At 44.4% G+C, this 14786-nt stretch overlaps 1 protein-coding gene across 1 annotated transcript in view; it reads left to right on the forward strand.

The window, feature by feature from the left end:
• Znf704 (zinc finger protein 704) overlaps positions 1-14786 on the forward strand; it is a 174869-nt gene that overhangs the window by 142084 nt on the left and 17999 nt on the right. Inside the window, exons 3-4 of the mRNA XM_027398773.2 lie at positions 658-761; positions 4322-4548. Of these exons, the coding sequence (XP_027254574.1) occupies positions 658-761; positions 4322-4548 (331 nt within the window). The remainder of the gene's footprint in view (positions 1-657; positions 762-4321; positions 4549-14786) is intronic.

Here is a 14786-nt window from a genome sequence, read left to right on the forward strand (position 1 = left end):
GCCCCCTCTTTTCTGTTCTGCCTTTCGATGCCAGCTCGGCTGTTGTTTCAAAAGTGCTAACAGTATTATGTCCATGGGCCTGTTGAAAGTGCTTGGTGACTCTCAGCTCCACATAGAATAAAGGCGAAACATTCCACTGGCACAGGGCCCAGAGGAAACAGCTCTGCGCCTCTCCTCTCTTTGGAGAACTCGTCTAATGTTCCTCAGGCTGCCACTGCCGAAGAGACCTACTTCTCTCTACCCCCAGCACTGAGTCCTCCTCAACTAAACATCACCTCAGAAGTCCCTTCTCAGAGACGCTTAGGCACTGTTATGTCCACTGCTAATACACTTCATAGCACTTGGCACTATCAGGGATTCTTTTATTCCTATTGATTTGTTTGTTTTTTATTATGCATCACCAGTGCCTGCAGCAGTATCTGCCTGGCTTATTGTCACACACTCAGTAATAGTTGTTGGACGAACATGGAAGGTACCCCTTTCTTCCTGGTATATATGGCTTTGATTGGGTCACTTGGTCTCTTGAGTATAAAATAGCTAGCAGAATGTTGGGTTTTCCTGAGGACACATGGGAAAGTCAATGTGGCAGCCTGTAATACCTTGCTTGGCCATGGATAGAGTAAGCACAGACAGACATAACTTCTTCCTGTTTTACAGGAAATCTTCAGAGGAACTGGACATGGACAAGGTGACTGCAGCAATGGTACTAACCAGCTTGTCAACTAGCCCTCTGGTCCGAAGCCCTCCTGTGCGACCTAATGGTAAGCCTAGGGTATGGTCTTTGGGAAAGTGCCCATTAGCACCAAGAGTAAGGCCTCTCCTAGGGATCCCCTTCCTCCAGAGGGAAAAGTAGTTTAGAATCAGGGGAACAGAGACCCTGGGGGCCATCATCAGCTTCCTCCCCTTTCTCCTCCTCCTCTTCCTCAGACCCCAACATTCTCATGAACTCACCTAGGCAGCTCACATATACTGAGTTCTGTCACTTGTTTGCTACCTTCCCAGAATACATCTGTTCAGCACTTATGTTCCTTTTCCCCAGGCAAATAGAGAGTAGTCTGATGAACTTGTTTTCCCAGCATAATTTCCTCTTTATCGAGAGGTAGCTAGATCGGTAAACTCACTGAAGAGCCAGTAGTTTGTAAAAACATTATCCCATACTTTGTTACCAAAGGGAATTATTTACTCTATTCACAACTTCAGTATATATCAGAAACCACCTAGATGATTTGAATGTATCTCCAGAATATAAATATTGTCCATACTCAGAGAGAGTACACAGTCTCTTTCGGGGGGGGGGGGGAAAGCCTGTCAGCCATTGCCTCATTAATAGCTAGCATATTCGCTGAGCAGTGACTTAACTATTCTGCTTACTTTATCTCGTTGTATTTCTACCAACAAATGTATGAGATACTATTATCCCCATTTTACAGGTAAGTAAACCAAGGCATGTGTGCATTAATTGACATACAAATGGTAGAACTACATTTCTAGTTCCTGTTTTCCTGATTCCAGATCTGCCTTCCTAATGTGGTGTGATATTGCTCCATTTAATCTTTATGATAAATTGGGAAAGCAGACACTGGGAGGTGAATTTGGACAGAGGATAGTAGGAGCTTTGTTGTGATAGGTCATGTAGGCCTGGCTACAAGTCCTTCTTCTGAGACTGTGAAAGAGCTGCTAAAGTAATCCACCCAGACAGTGCAAAGTTAGGACTAGGATACCAGGCTGCATACATATGTGTATGTGTGTATGTATGTGTTTTTAAATATAGATGTATACATAGATGAACTTATATAGACACATAAGCACATGCATTGAGATGAAGTGACCATTCTTGTTTGGTGGCCTAGCTTTTGGGAGCCTCTTGGCAAGTGGATACCCAGATTACCTTTCTCAGCTAGGAAGCATTGCTGGGGGCAAAACTGGGGGGGGAAAGGGATGTTTTTATATTAATCATTTTTACTATATGATTCTTTTTTTAATTGAGATCATTTCTACTGTTCCTTTGTATTTAAAGGTTAAAATTAAAATAAACCTTTTCATATTTCAATACACACTTCTGTTAGCACAGCAATAGATTATGTCAATGTTCATTTGTGGTTTAAAAAAAAAAAAAAACTACTTAGCAAGGTGTTGTGGCAAATGCCTTTATCTCGGCACCAAAGAGGCAAAAGCAGATGGATCTCTGTGAATTAATGAGTCCAGTGTGGCCCACAGAGGTACAGAGAAACCTTGCCTCAAAATAAATAAACAGATAAACAAATAAAATAAATTTTTAAAAGCTACTGAATTTGATGTCTGGTGTATTTTGCAAAATGAAGCAAATTTTTAAGTAAGGGAAGCAATTTATAATAATGAAGCCATTAGTTTATAGGGGAATAAAGCCATAGTTCTCCAGAAATTATGCTGTATCAGTGAGTTTGGAGAACCTGTTGTGATTCTTTTCTGTGACTGAAAAGCATCTCTCTGTTGGGAGGCAGCTTTGCAAGAAGAGCCCAGCTGGGCCCAGCTGCATATTTGGCTGGTACTGGCTTAAGATAAGGAAATGCTGTAGCCCAGGAAACTTGATGACTCCATCCTCATGTTCCTGAAAGGCTGTCTCTGTATTAGCTAGACTCCCTGGCTAAAGAGTGAAAGAGTATTAGCAAACTGGTAAGCAAACACACCGTTGACAGTAGCTAGTTCTCAGAAGCATTTCAGTTCTTCAGACGTACTGTGACACACATGAGCACTGTAAACTTGATTTTGGTATATCAGTCTATGGTAGAGTATGTGAGGAAGTGCCGCTGGAGGATTGCTCTGCTGCTGCATAAGCTCTCTTGTCATAGGAGGTCACCGCAGTCTGCTGAGAGCATCCATCTCTCAGCAGTGCAGGGGAGGAAATACTAAACTGGCTTTGTGATGCTCAGTAAGGTGCATGCATGCAAAATAGACCACTTAATTCTACCAGAGTCTTACCTTCATAAAATGAGCAACTTCTACATCGGTTTAAAACTTGATGACTTTTACTAAACTTTTTGTGTGATGTATTTGAGGAATTTGCTGGAAATCTATAACTAGGTAAGGGTAGTGATTTCTCTATGAATATTTATCTACTAATAATCTTTGCTTCATTAGTAATTACAAAGACATTAATAGTATTTTTTAAAAGAAGAATTTTGGGATTTACTACCCCCCTTATAATTAGAGCTTTAATATATTCACAATGCACATAAATATGGAAGAGGATTATCTAGAAAGAAAGTAGAATTTATATAAATGCTAGTTGAGTTGGGAATCTTGGAAGATAAGAGTAAATTCTATAGTGACTAAAAGCTCCCCTCTCGGACACTGTAGGAAGAAATCTCTTCATCAGACTTACTACAGTTGAATTGAGCACCAATCCATCAGTAGGTATGGCCAGTAAATTCTGATGTGATCCAATTCAACCACAGAGATAGAGGATACCCACAGCAGAGGGCCTGCACGCTCTGGAGGACCAAGGGCCACTAGAGGCCCAGGTCCTGGCCTCAGCTGTCAGGGGTCACTTACTAGTGAGAGAGCAAGTAAATGAACTTCCTGTGCCACTGTCAAATGGGGGTACTCTTTACTTTGAGTGACAGATGTAACCATGCTTAAAACTACAGATGAGCGCCATTAAGTAGGCGGAACTGGAACCCACAGTGTGAACGCAGGAGAGGCCAGAAGGAAGGGGAAGAATTAGAACGAGGTATAATGAATGACACAGATGTATGGAAATGCCATTATGAAACCCTTTATTTTATACACTAACTTTGAAAATTAAGTTTAAGAATATAAGATCAGTCAGAATGTTAGACATTATTTGTTTTAATCAGCAGTAGGAAGTTGCTTTAGATATCTATCTAAAGATTACCATTTCTGAAAGAGTCTTAAATCTTAATCTAATTTCTTAGGCATACACCCCAAGATCCATAGTCACATGAGTAATGCCTTTTTTGTAAAAAGGGAGAATTGGAACCGGGGCAGGCAGCTTGGTGGCCAGGGGGATACCGCAGGCAGTTTCACACACAGAAGCACTGCAGCTGGCAAACCCAGAGGCCCCACAGTTGGTGAACAAGAAATAACCATTATTTTCTTGTTTCCATTTAATTGCCACCAACCCTGAGGCAGGAGTGCTGTGCAATAAAACACACACATCAGAGAGCCCAGACAGCCTTGTTGCGTTGTAGTTAAAGCAACTGCTTAGAAACTGCCATGTGACTTGGGTGGGTGATTGTGGGTTACTGCTTGCAACATGGGTGAGAACAGAACCCAGACTCCTTCCCCAGAGGCCCTCACTTGCTGTCCCCTGTGCTCACAGAGGGTCTCAGCGGGTCCTGGAAGGAGGGTGCACCATCCAGCAGTAGCAGCAGTGGCTACTGGAGCTGGAGTGCTCCCAGCGACCAGTCCAACCCGTCCACACCTTCACCGCCATTGTCCGCTGACAGCTTCAAGCCCTTCCGGAGCCCTGCACCACCTGATGATGGCATCGACGAGGCAGAAGCCAGCAACCTGCTCTTCGACGAGCCCATTCCCAGGAAGAGAAAGGTGGGTTGTGCACCGTGTTCTGCACCCACGGTACCAGTGCTTAATCACTCATGAGAATGAGCAGCCCACCCCAACCCTACCCCACCCCCATTCCATGTTCTGTCTTAATGGTCTCTGACATTGCCGTCTCCCTGACTAAAGACAAAAAATGACTGGAATCCATGGTCGTGCCCCATCAGTATTCATGTTCCATCCTGTGGAATACATTGTCAAACAGCCTTACCTTGTTGGAAGCTGAAGTGTTGGACTGAGACCACCTGTGGCTAAATGCCCTTAAACTATAGTCAGTATTTTTTTCTTTTTTCCTGCTTCAGTCAGCCCAAAAGGGTTTGTTCATTTTTACATAACTAAATCCATAAAAGTTGACACATAAATGTGTATGCTTCCATTCTGATCATTATGTTTACTGAACAAAAATGTAACTGACTCTACAGCTCTTTGGTCCTCACAGTGGTGCTATATAGAAATTGAGGTTCTGGGACATTTTTATTAATTGGGCCCGGAATCCACCAGAACCACCATCCAAACTCATAGTCTTTAAATTCTCCTTAGGAATCTTTATCATCATCATTTTCAGGGTTGGGAATTTTTTTTAGCATTTATTTGCTTATGTCGTGTGTGTTTGAGTGTGCATGTAGAGGTTAGACCGAAACTTGAGGAAGTTGGTTCTCCCCTTCTGCCATGTGAGTTCTGGGGATTGAACTCAGATTTGGTAGCCAGTGCCTTTTACCCACTGAGCCCTTCTCGGTGACCCTTCACCGTCTGCTTTATGGAAGTAGTGTTTATTTCATAGATACAGCAACACTGCTACTAAAACCTAGAGAACATTTTAGCATTGTTTGAAAATTATGTGGAACCATGACATTATATGCTGGTTTTAAAATTGTATACAGGTGTCATCATTCTGTCATACAGATAAATTTGTCATACAGGTGACAAAACAAATGGAGGCCTTGAAGGCTAATTGCAACCTCATCTTCCCCTGAATGTGTTCAGAGAGGAAAGCAAAGAAGAGGCAATGGTCCAATACCCTCTCTTCCTCCCTCAGCATCACTCAAAGGGTGCAGTGTTGAGTAGCACGATAGTACTCGCTGGGTGTGCCCCAAGAAATAGGACCATCTTTCCTCAGAGAAGAGGGCCCTTCTGACGCATCCTGTCTTTCCTGGAGCAAGTGTCCTCAAGATGCAAGGTCATTCCACAAGACCCTGGGACTCACTTGATGAGTCAAGGAGAGCTAGTACTTGAATCCATGGGTAGCTGCAGACATGATTGACAGCTGCCTGGAGCTGAACTCTTGTTTAGCCTGCCATTCCCAGGGTATCTGAGCAAGCAGCCCTGATTCATCAGTGTGGACAGTGTGGTGACAACATCTTAGAGAAAAGACTCCCTCCAGTGCTTTCAAAGTATTAATGAAGACCTGTCACAAATACATTTATAATGTGGTATAGAACCAAAGTCATGTTCTTACCTCATGGTTAGGCTGTGTCAGTCTGGCTCAGGTAGACCGTCTACACACTTCAGCAAAATTAGCAAACAGTTGAGTCATTGATGGGAAAGGGGGAAAGCCTCATTACAAAGTGGGTAAAGTGTTTGCTGTCCAAGCATGTGGATCAGAGCTCAGGTCTTCAGGACTAATGTGAAGATGGACACAGCCGTGTACATCCATAATCCCAGTGCTCTGACAGCAAGAGGGGAAATGGAGACAGGAGAACCTCCAAAACCTCACAGACCAGCTATTTTGGCATAGACAGCAGTAAACAAAAGACCCTGATGTCTCAAACACGATGCAGGGGAGGGGCAAGGGCTGACACCCAGGTTGCCCTCTGACCTCCACCATGGCATGCTCACACCCATCCAAGTGCAAATAAGTAACACTTATTTAAAGGGCACAGGCTTCCTTCACAAAACACTAGATGGTAGACATGAATGGGTCATTTAGAATTATGCTTATTCTTTCTTGGTGTTTTCTTCCTCCAGGCTCAGTCTTCCCCTGTGATGAGGGAACTGATAGTCACTGATGTTTTACTGACATGGCCTCTTGTTCTCAAAGTGACTTTAAGTAATAAAAAATAGCAAGAAAACAGGTCCACTGCTATCCATCTTCTTGTTTACTTGGTGAACTGGTATTTATTGAGCACCATCAGGCAAAATTCTGAACCTCCTGGATGCAGGGACAGCTGCTTCACTCAAAGGTTATGAGCCGGGTGGGCAGAGGCTGATGTGTGAAAAGGCTAGACTGGTTTTGAGAGACAAAAGCTGTCTTCAAATGTTGTTGCAGGATGCAAGCACTGTCATTCAGTTCTTTTCTGCTTCAAAGCATGTTTCAAAAGGTCTCTACAGAATTAATTTAACTTTTTGCAATGCCACTTTATCTGTCACAGTCTCTCATACCCTTTCTGAATGGCTAGGCAAAATGGCTTCTACAAAAATGGGCTGTTCTTGCCAGCAGCGGTGGTGCATACCTTTAAACCCAGCACTTGGAAGGCAGAGGCAGTCGGATCTGTGTGAGTTCAAGGCCAGCCTGGTCTACAGAGCTAGTTCTAGGATAGTCAGGGAATACACAGAGAAACCCTGTCTGAAAAAAAAAAAATTTTAAAAAAGCTGTTCCATCATCAACAAAATGGTGACATGCCTTCCATGCATTCAGGGAATGGGCTCCAAGAAATATACCTCTTGGACACCAAAGAAATCTCAGAATTTGCCCATAGGATGGGAACTCCAGGTGTGTGCATTGATAACCAAGCTCAGCAGTGCCATCTGAGACAATGGAAATAGCTTATCTGTGTACGACCAGAAAACATATTGAGGATGACGAGTCATGCTCTGTGCTTCAGCAACCTGTCCCCCTGCTAAGTTCAAATATATAGTTACTGGGAATAAGGACTGACTGCCAAGTGTCCAGGTTATCAAACTGAAGAAATACTTACTTTGCTTGAGCACATCCATTCTTGCTCATGGAGCTTCCTAAGTTCATCTTATTTCCCTACCTATTCTCTTAGACTCTTAGTGTCCACTTGAACCCCAGTCTTTGCATTGGTCACATATCCAGTGGAGTTATTTGAGAAATTTCTGGACAAGATTCTCCCAACACAGGAGTTTTGATTGACAAGTAGACTGTGAGTCAATCTAATGAAGATGAGCAACACTCTTTAACAAGACAGGAGAGAATATGCTGGATGCACGGTTGGCATCATCCTCTCAGGTTCTCAGCTGTGTACTTACATGTAAGTGTATGCTGAAGAGCACATTGCTTATTATGGCCTGTCTTTCACAAAGTTTGGAAGCACCTGGTCTATATTAACAAGCGATATTGTGATGCATGGTGCAAAATCCAGGTGCTGTGCCCAAGTCAAATGAGCCACATTCCAGCCTTGGCACTACTGCTCCAAGAACCTAGGAAAGCCACTTTGTGTCTCCAGCCATCACCTTGCCTGCTTGTAAGACTGCTAGTGTGTCTGCCACACCTCTTGAAGGACAGTTGTGAAGTTGTTAAATGTGATCCCATGTAATGGAACGTGGAACTGTTTTAACGTACCTCGCATGAGCTACAAACACAGCAGAAGCAGCACTCACTGCTAACTCTTGTGGATCCATTTATGTAAAGTAGTTTGAAGTGTGAGTTGCATTGCATAGACAAGTATTATCTCTTAATGAGACGTATTTTCTGATAATCACTATATTTGCATGTATAGTCGAAGTTAACTGCAGCATTTCCTAGAATCATACTCCAAGTCTCCGATACAACCTCATTCCCGTTTTGCAGAGGCAGCTCATTGAATTGTGTGTATTGCCCAAGGTTATGCTGCTTATACTGAGGCAGAAGTACAGTGAGCTTAGCAGGCATAATAAAGAGGATGTGCTTGAGGCACAATGAGCTGGAGAATCCACTGATCCCACACAGCCCACAGAGGAGAATGACATATGGGCAGTATGGCCAGACACCACTAGACAAACACTACATGGCCTTTCCCTGCATGGGACATCCGTTCCTCAGCCACAGCAATGAAAGTGTGAGAGAGGCACCAGGCTGTCCTGGCTCCAAGTCAGCTGGCCAGCTTTGTGAGGGCTCATTCTATCGGGCTTTTCCTTCTGGTTTCAGGGAGCCTCCAACTTGTACAGAATGTGACTGGGGCTTTGAGAAGGTGCAGTTCCTGTCATGACCACAAGGTGATGCAATAACCCAAAGTAACTCTGGTGTTCTCAGGAGAAATCCAATTCTGTAGAAGGCTAAGAATTAGCTGTCAGTTCCACAAGGCCTCCTGCAAAACTTAAAGTGCCGATTAGTAAGGAAAATGCCAGATTCGTGGTTCCATCAGATCTAGAATGTGCATTCTGAAGTTGGGGTGTCACCTCTGGAGGTACACATTGATGGGCTACTGTGCTGAGTATGTGAAAAGATGAGAAGAGCAACAAAAATGCAGCCACTAGTACCAGGCGGTGGTTTCACCCTTGGGTATTGAGTGGGTGGGGAGCTTGAGAGCCCTGGGTATGGAGAGAAGAGAGCACGTGGCCTCAACCCTGATCCTGTAAGAGCCAGTGCCAAGTGGCTCGGGGTAACTGTGCGGCCCTCACTCACCCCGTGCACCTTTGGGGTTGATTGAGAAACCCAGCAGTGCAGTGAGGGAGAGTAGCTCCTGGCAGAAGTTAGGAGCACACCAGGAAACCTGATGCAGGACTCCATATTCTGGACCAGCAGCAGCACCTCAGAGACACAGATTCTGGCTTCCATCCCTTTCATTTGCTTCATAGGTGTCATGACCACAAACAGTTTTCCCTAGGTGCAGGGAGAAGCTCTGCGCTAACACAGGCATTCTGACAGCCTTGTGGTCTTACGCTACAAGTTAAGCACTTGTTGCACTCTGCATTTTTTATCTTTCAGAACAAAAAAGCAACAGGTGCCTTTGTTGTGAGTGATGCCCCTGACCAAAGCAAACAAATCCACAAAGCCCTCACACATGAGTATGGTGCCCATCTCTGTGCAGAATTCATTCCCATCTACTTACTAGGAGCAATGAGGTCGCTGTAACGAGCACTGCTCAAAAGTCCCCATGAGGACACTAAGGGAGGGTGGGGGCAGGGTCAGCGTGGGTGTTCCACTGGAATGCACGGATCACCAGGATTAGCCCAGCTGATTATCCCAGGAGAGGACCAAGTACATATAAGAGATCTGAGCTAACAGGATGCTGGACTGGCCAGCTGAGTGGTCTTTAGCAAGAGCACTAGAGCTCCAAGGACCTCAGACATCATCTACTGTCGTCCTGACCTTTCCACATGTGAGAAGCATTCAGCCTCACCTAGGAGTGAACAAGTGACCCCAAGGATGATGCTTCCTTCCAAAATCCATGGATTAAGTATAGACTTCACAAAATAATGTGAGTTCACCTTTGATACACAATTCTGTGACTTTGATTGATGTCTTTCCCCATGTTACCACTACCCTAGCTGACCAAGGCCACTGTGACAGTCGGGCAGCATGTTTACCTCTACCCCAGACAGGCCACCATCAGTGCTTTTCTGCTGCTACAGTGCTGGCCATGGTAGAACCGAGGGAAAGTGGAGACATGTAGTGTGCATACAAAGTACCAAGCCCTGGCAACAGGAACGCACACTCACTGCCAGTGGAAATGCAAAATGGTGTAACTACTTTGAAAAACAGTTTGGCAGTTTCTTACAAAGTTAAATATATACTAACCATATGACCCAGCAACTCTACTGTTGCATATGTATTTACCTAAGAGATTAGAAAACACATGTCCACAAAAAGACTTATAGACAAATGTTCATTGCAGCTTTATTCATTATCACCCCAAACCGGAAACAACACAAATGCCCGCCAGCAGGCACATGGAAAAGGAAATGATGGCATATTCACATAGCAGAACACCACACTACCAAAAAAAGAAGAAAAGCCGCCAATACACAGGACAGTGGGTTAGTGTCAAAGTCATCACGCTGTGGGGAAAGAAGCCACAAACAATACATTCTGGTACACTTGCAGAGACCTTGATTGTTTTGTTGTCTTTAAGACAGTCTCACTTCAAGGCCAAGCTAGTCTTATGTAGCCAAGGATGACCTGGCTGACTGAAGTGGTAGGGTTACAGGTGTGTACTGATGTGCCCATTATACATGCTGGGGATGAGCCCAAGGCCTTGCACGTGCTAGGCAAGCACTACTAACTGAGCCACACCTTTTGAAACACTCATCACTGCCTCGGCAACAAACCACACATCTGTGCTTGGCGTATTTGAATTCATCATTACTTTGAACTAACATCCTATACCTACTAATTTCATTTAATCTACTCATGAATAAAAGAGAAGAGCCCATAAACATAAGCTCATGTGTATAAGGCTGCTGTCTCAGTTAAAAATATAGCTGGAACCCTCTCAGTGGAACTCCTGACCCTGAAGGAGTCCTTGAGATAAGCTGAGAAGGATGTGTGGTGCTGCACACTTACCTGCCGTCCTGTGCTCAGAGATCTGATCCACAATTCAGAAATGAAGACATAAAGTGTCCTTCCTCCGTAGAAGTACACACACACATACTTATATACACCCCACATCCCCATATTGAATAATGAGATACGTCCCTGGGAGTCTCCTGTGCATCAGAGAAGCCAATATGACACTGCAAAGGCTACAGTGCTATGGTGGTGTTCATGAAACTTCTAGACTGTTGGCTTTAGTCCAATGCATTCATTCCTAAGCATGTCCAACCATACTTCAAAATCAAGCCATGTTCCTATCCCAGGGAAGGAGCGCTACCACTGGCAACCGTCCTGTCGGTCCTGGATATCAGTCTAGATTTTATTAGGAAAATGGAATGCACTCCATTTAGCCCAGGTGTGAAACCATTTTAAAATAAGATTGTGGTCAGGTGTAATGGCCCATGCCTTTAATCACAGCATGGGGGACAGGGGGTCAGAGGGGCAGAGGCAGCTAGATCTCTGAGTTTGAGGCCAGCCTTGTCTACCAGAACAGGCAGCTCTACGTAGTGAAACCTTGTCTTGGAGAACAAAATTAGGATTGTGGGTCAGGAGTGGTGGCCCAGGCCTTTATAGTCCCAACACTCAGGAGCCTAAGGCAGGAGGATCTCAACTTCAAGGCCAGTCTGGACTACACAGCAAAATACTAACTCAAAAAGAAAAATAAATAGGAAAAAAAAAAAAAGACTGAGAGCTGAGGTCAAATGTTGCCCAGGGTACTTAGTCTTCTTGCACAGGTAAAATATCTCTAGAATTTCTTTACAACACGCAGCACCAAGCAGGTAATCCAAAGAGCTTGCCAGGAAAGTCTAAACGTCTCATGTAGGGCATTTTTAAAATTCTGAGTTTGCAGTGATCTGGAGTGCCAGGCTCTCTCGGGGGCATTGTAATATTAGATGAGGCAAGGAGGTGGCAGTTACAGCTAACAGGGGCTTCTCTCTGCCCTTCTCCATCCTTCAGCTGCTCTTTGTGAAGAGGGCCTTTTGTGAGACTTCAACTCAGCTGACATTGACTTTGATGTTCAGCAAAAGTGCTTTCCACCAGGGGTGAATTTTCAGCTGTTGCCCCGTGCATTTGCGGGCAGCACATCTGTTGGAGCCCTGAGGAGAGGCCAAGGTTGAGCACAGATGGACCGTTCACACTTGGCCACCGTGGCTTGGCCAGCAGCTTTGCTTGGTTTGGCTTCCTCCAGACAGCTTGGACCGTGCAGCAATTTGGGCGTTGTTTATTTAGCTATTTTTTAGTGTTCTCCTCCTCCTGTGGCTTGCTTTTGCTCCAGCATAACAGCAAGCAGTCTGTTTGTGGACAGAGGGTTGATTTCAGCTGGATATATTGAGGGGACCTTGAAAGGAAATAAACTACCATTAAGTGGCTTTGGCCTTGAGGGGAGCACACCCTTGGCTGGTATAGAGCAAAGCTAGCTGCTCAAGTCCATTGAAGCTGAGGTAATCCTTCCATCATGTTTGTTTTTCTCCAAATTTAGGTAAGCAGCATTAGTCAGGTCAGGTTTTTGTTTGTTTGGTTTTGTTTTGTTTTTCTGAGGCAGGATCTCACTGTGTAGTCCTGACTGTCCTGGAACTTGCTGTGTAGAGACCATCCTGGCTTCAAATCCACAGAAATCCATCTACCTCTGCCTTCTGAGCACTGGAATTAAAGATGTGTGGCAGAATGACCAGACAATAAATAATTAAAAGTTAAAAATGTAATAAATAATTTAAATACATAAAGTTAAAAATAGGTAGCTATGGATCTCACTATAGATTGCTTACCTAACACACTCAGGGCCCTGGGACTCAGCACCAGGGAAAACAAACATAACAACAAAAACTAAAAAACAGAATAATTTTTAAAATTTAGAAATTAACATAAAAATGTAAACTTCCCATTTTTTGTTTGTATGTGTTGGTTGGTTGGTTTTTTGAGATGGTCTCTACATAGCCTTGGCTGTCCTTGAACTCCCTTTATAGAGTAGGCTGGCCTCCTAAATGCTGGGATTAAAGGCCCAGTATTTGTTTTTAATTTGTAAACTCTTATTGTTTTAAAAAAACTTACAAATAGCTAAAAACATCACATAATCACTTCCTCTCTTCTCCCAAATCATTATTCATGTTCTTTTATAACCTGTATTCCCTTTTAATAGTTCAAGTTCTGGCAGAGGGCCCATGGCACACTCAAGTATCCTAACAAAAGTACAGATAGGGCTAGGGCAGTGAACAGGGATGGTGGGACAACCCCGGTTCTAATAGTCAGGCAAGCCCATCCCCACTAACGTGGCAGCATGAAGAAGCAGGTAATCAGAGGGCCTATCAGAACCTAGGAATAACCAGAACTCTAGAATCTCAGCTGGTGGAGTGATCACCTGGCAGGAATGGCAACGTCGGAAGAGAATTGTAACCACACACAGCTGTGGCCTGCCAAAATGGGAGCCAGGGGAATCACGATTTCCTCCTGCCTCCTGCCTCTGCTCTCTGTCTCCTCCCATTGCCTCCCGTTGGCCACATCCAACCAGAAACTCATGGACAGGAGCTCATTGATTCTGTGTAAGGAGCCAGCCTTCTGAGGCACTGAGCATCAGGGTGGAGGACAGAACAGAATGACCTGTAGAGTCAAACAGGGCAGATCAGGAATTCCCTGAGGAGGTGGCAGCCTATGGAGCTTATGAAGTGGCTCAGTTTGAAGGCACTGGCTGTCCACCCTGACCACCTGCTCAGTCCCACACAATAAATAACATGTAATTTGAAACAGTGTACAGGGCTGGAGAGGTGACTCTATGGTTAGAACACTCACTGCTCTTGCAGAGGAGCCCTGGGTTCTGTTCCAAGCACCTGCATCAGGCAGCGCACAGCTGCTTTGAATGCAGCTGTAGAAGATCCAGTGCTTTTTTCTGGCTTCATCGGACACCTGCACACCCACAGTGCACACACAGCCAAGCAAGCCCACATGCATAAATAAAAACAAATTCTTTTCAAAAGGAAAAAAAGAATGAAAAGCAACGTATAGCTTCATTTTTAGTATACTCGTTATACATGGAATGGTGTCAGCTACCTGTCTGTTGGCTGTGGTAAAACACCATGACTAAGGCAACTTACTGAAGAAAGAGCTTATTTGGGCTTGTAGTTGCAGAGAGTTAGGGTACATGATACTGAAGCAAAGGCAGGAACAAGAGGCTGAGGGCACACATCTTGAACCACAAGCATGAAACAGAGAGAACACACTTGGAATGGAACCAGGCTTTCAAGACTCAAAACCCTCCCGCAGTGACATACTTCCTCCAGTGAGACCACACCTCCTAAGCTGTCTAACAACTCTATCAATGGGGGTTGGGGGGCCTGTATTCAAACATCTGAACCTTTGGGGGACATTTTCAGTCTTACCACCACAGGGATTCATTTAACTAATCCCCATTACCAACCTCAAGATTAATCTAAAGGTTGGTATGATGTATGACATACTTTCATATGTATGTTATAATTGGACTGGGAAGCCTCTCCGGCTCTATGCACACCCTTCCCCAAGAAACTCCTGTCTTGAAGGCTTGGTCTGCAGTCGGTACATCCAGTCACTCAGAAGACTTGGCCTTTGCCCGGGTTTTCTTCTTTTTTATAACCCATTGGGTCTAATTAGTGCTGCCCCAGTTTGCATGGGTGTGGGACCATCCATTATAGTGTGGTTAGATCACGTCAGAGCACACACTTGAAGACAATGGCCTCTTCCCTCCTGCAGCAGCCATCAGCTGTCAGTAGCTTCTCTGCAA

The sequence above is a fragment of the Cricetulus griseus genome, chromosome 2 (genome assembly GCF_003668045.3).
Source record: "Cricetulus griseus strain 17A/GY chromosome 2, alternate assembly CriGri-PICRH-1.0, whole genome shotgun sequence".
In the NCBI taxonomy this organism is placed as follows: Eukaryota; Metazoa; Chordata; class Mammalia; order Rodentia; family Cricetidae; genus Cricetulus; species Cricetulus griseus.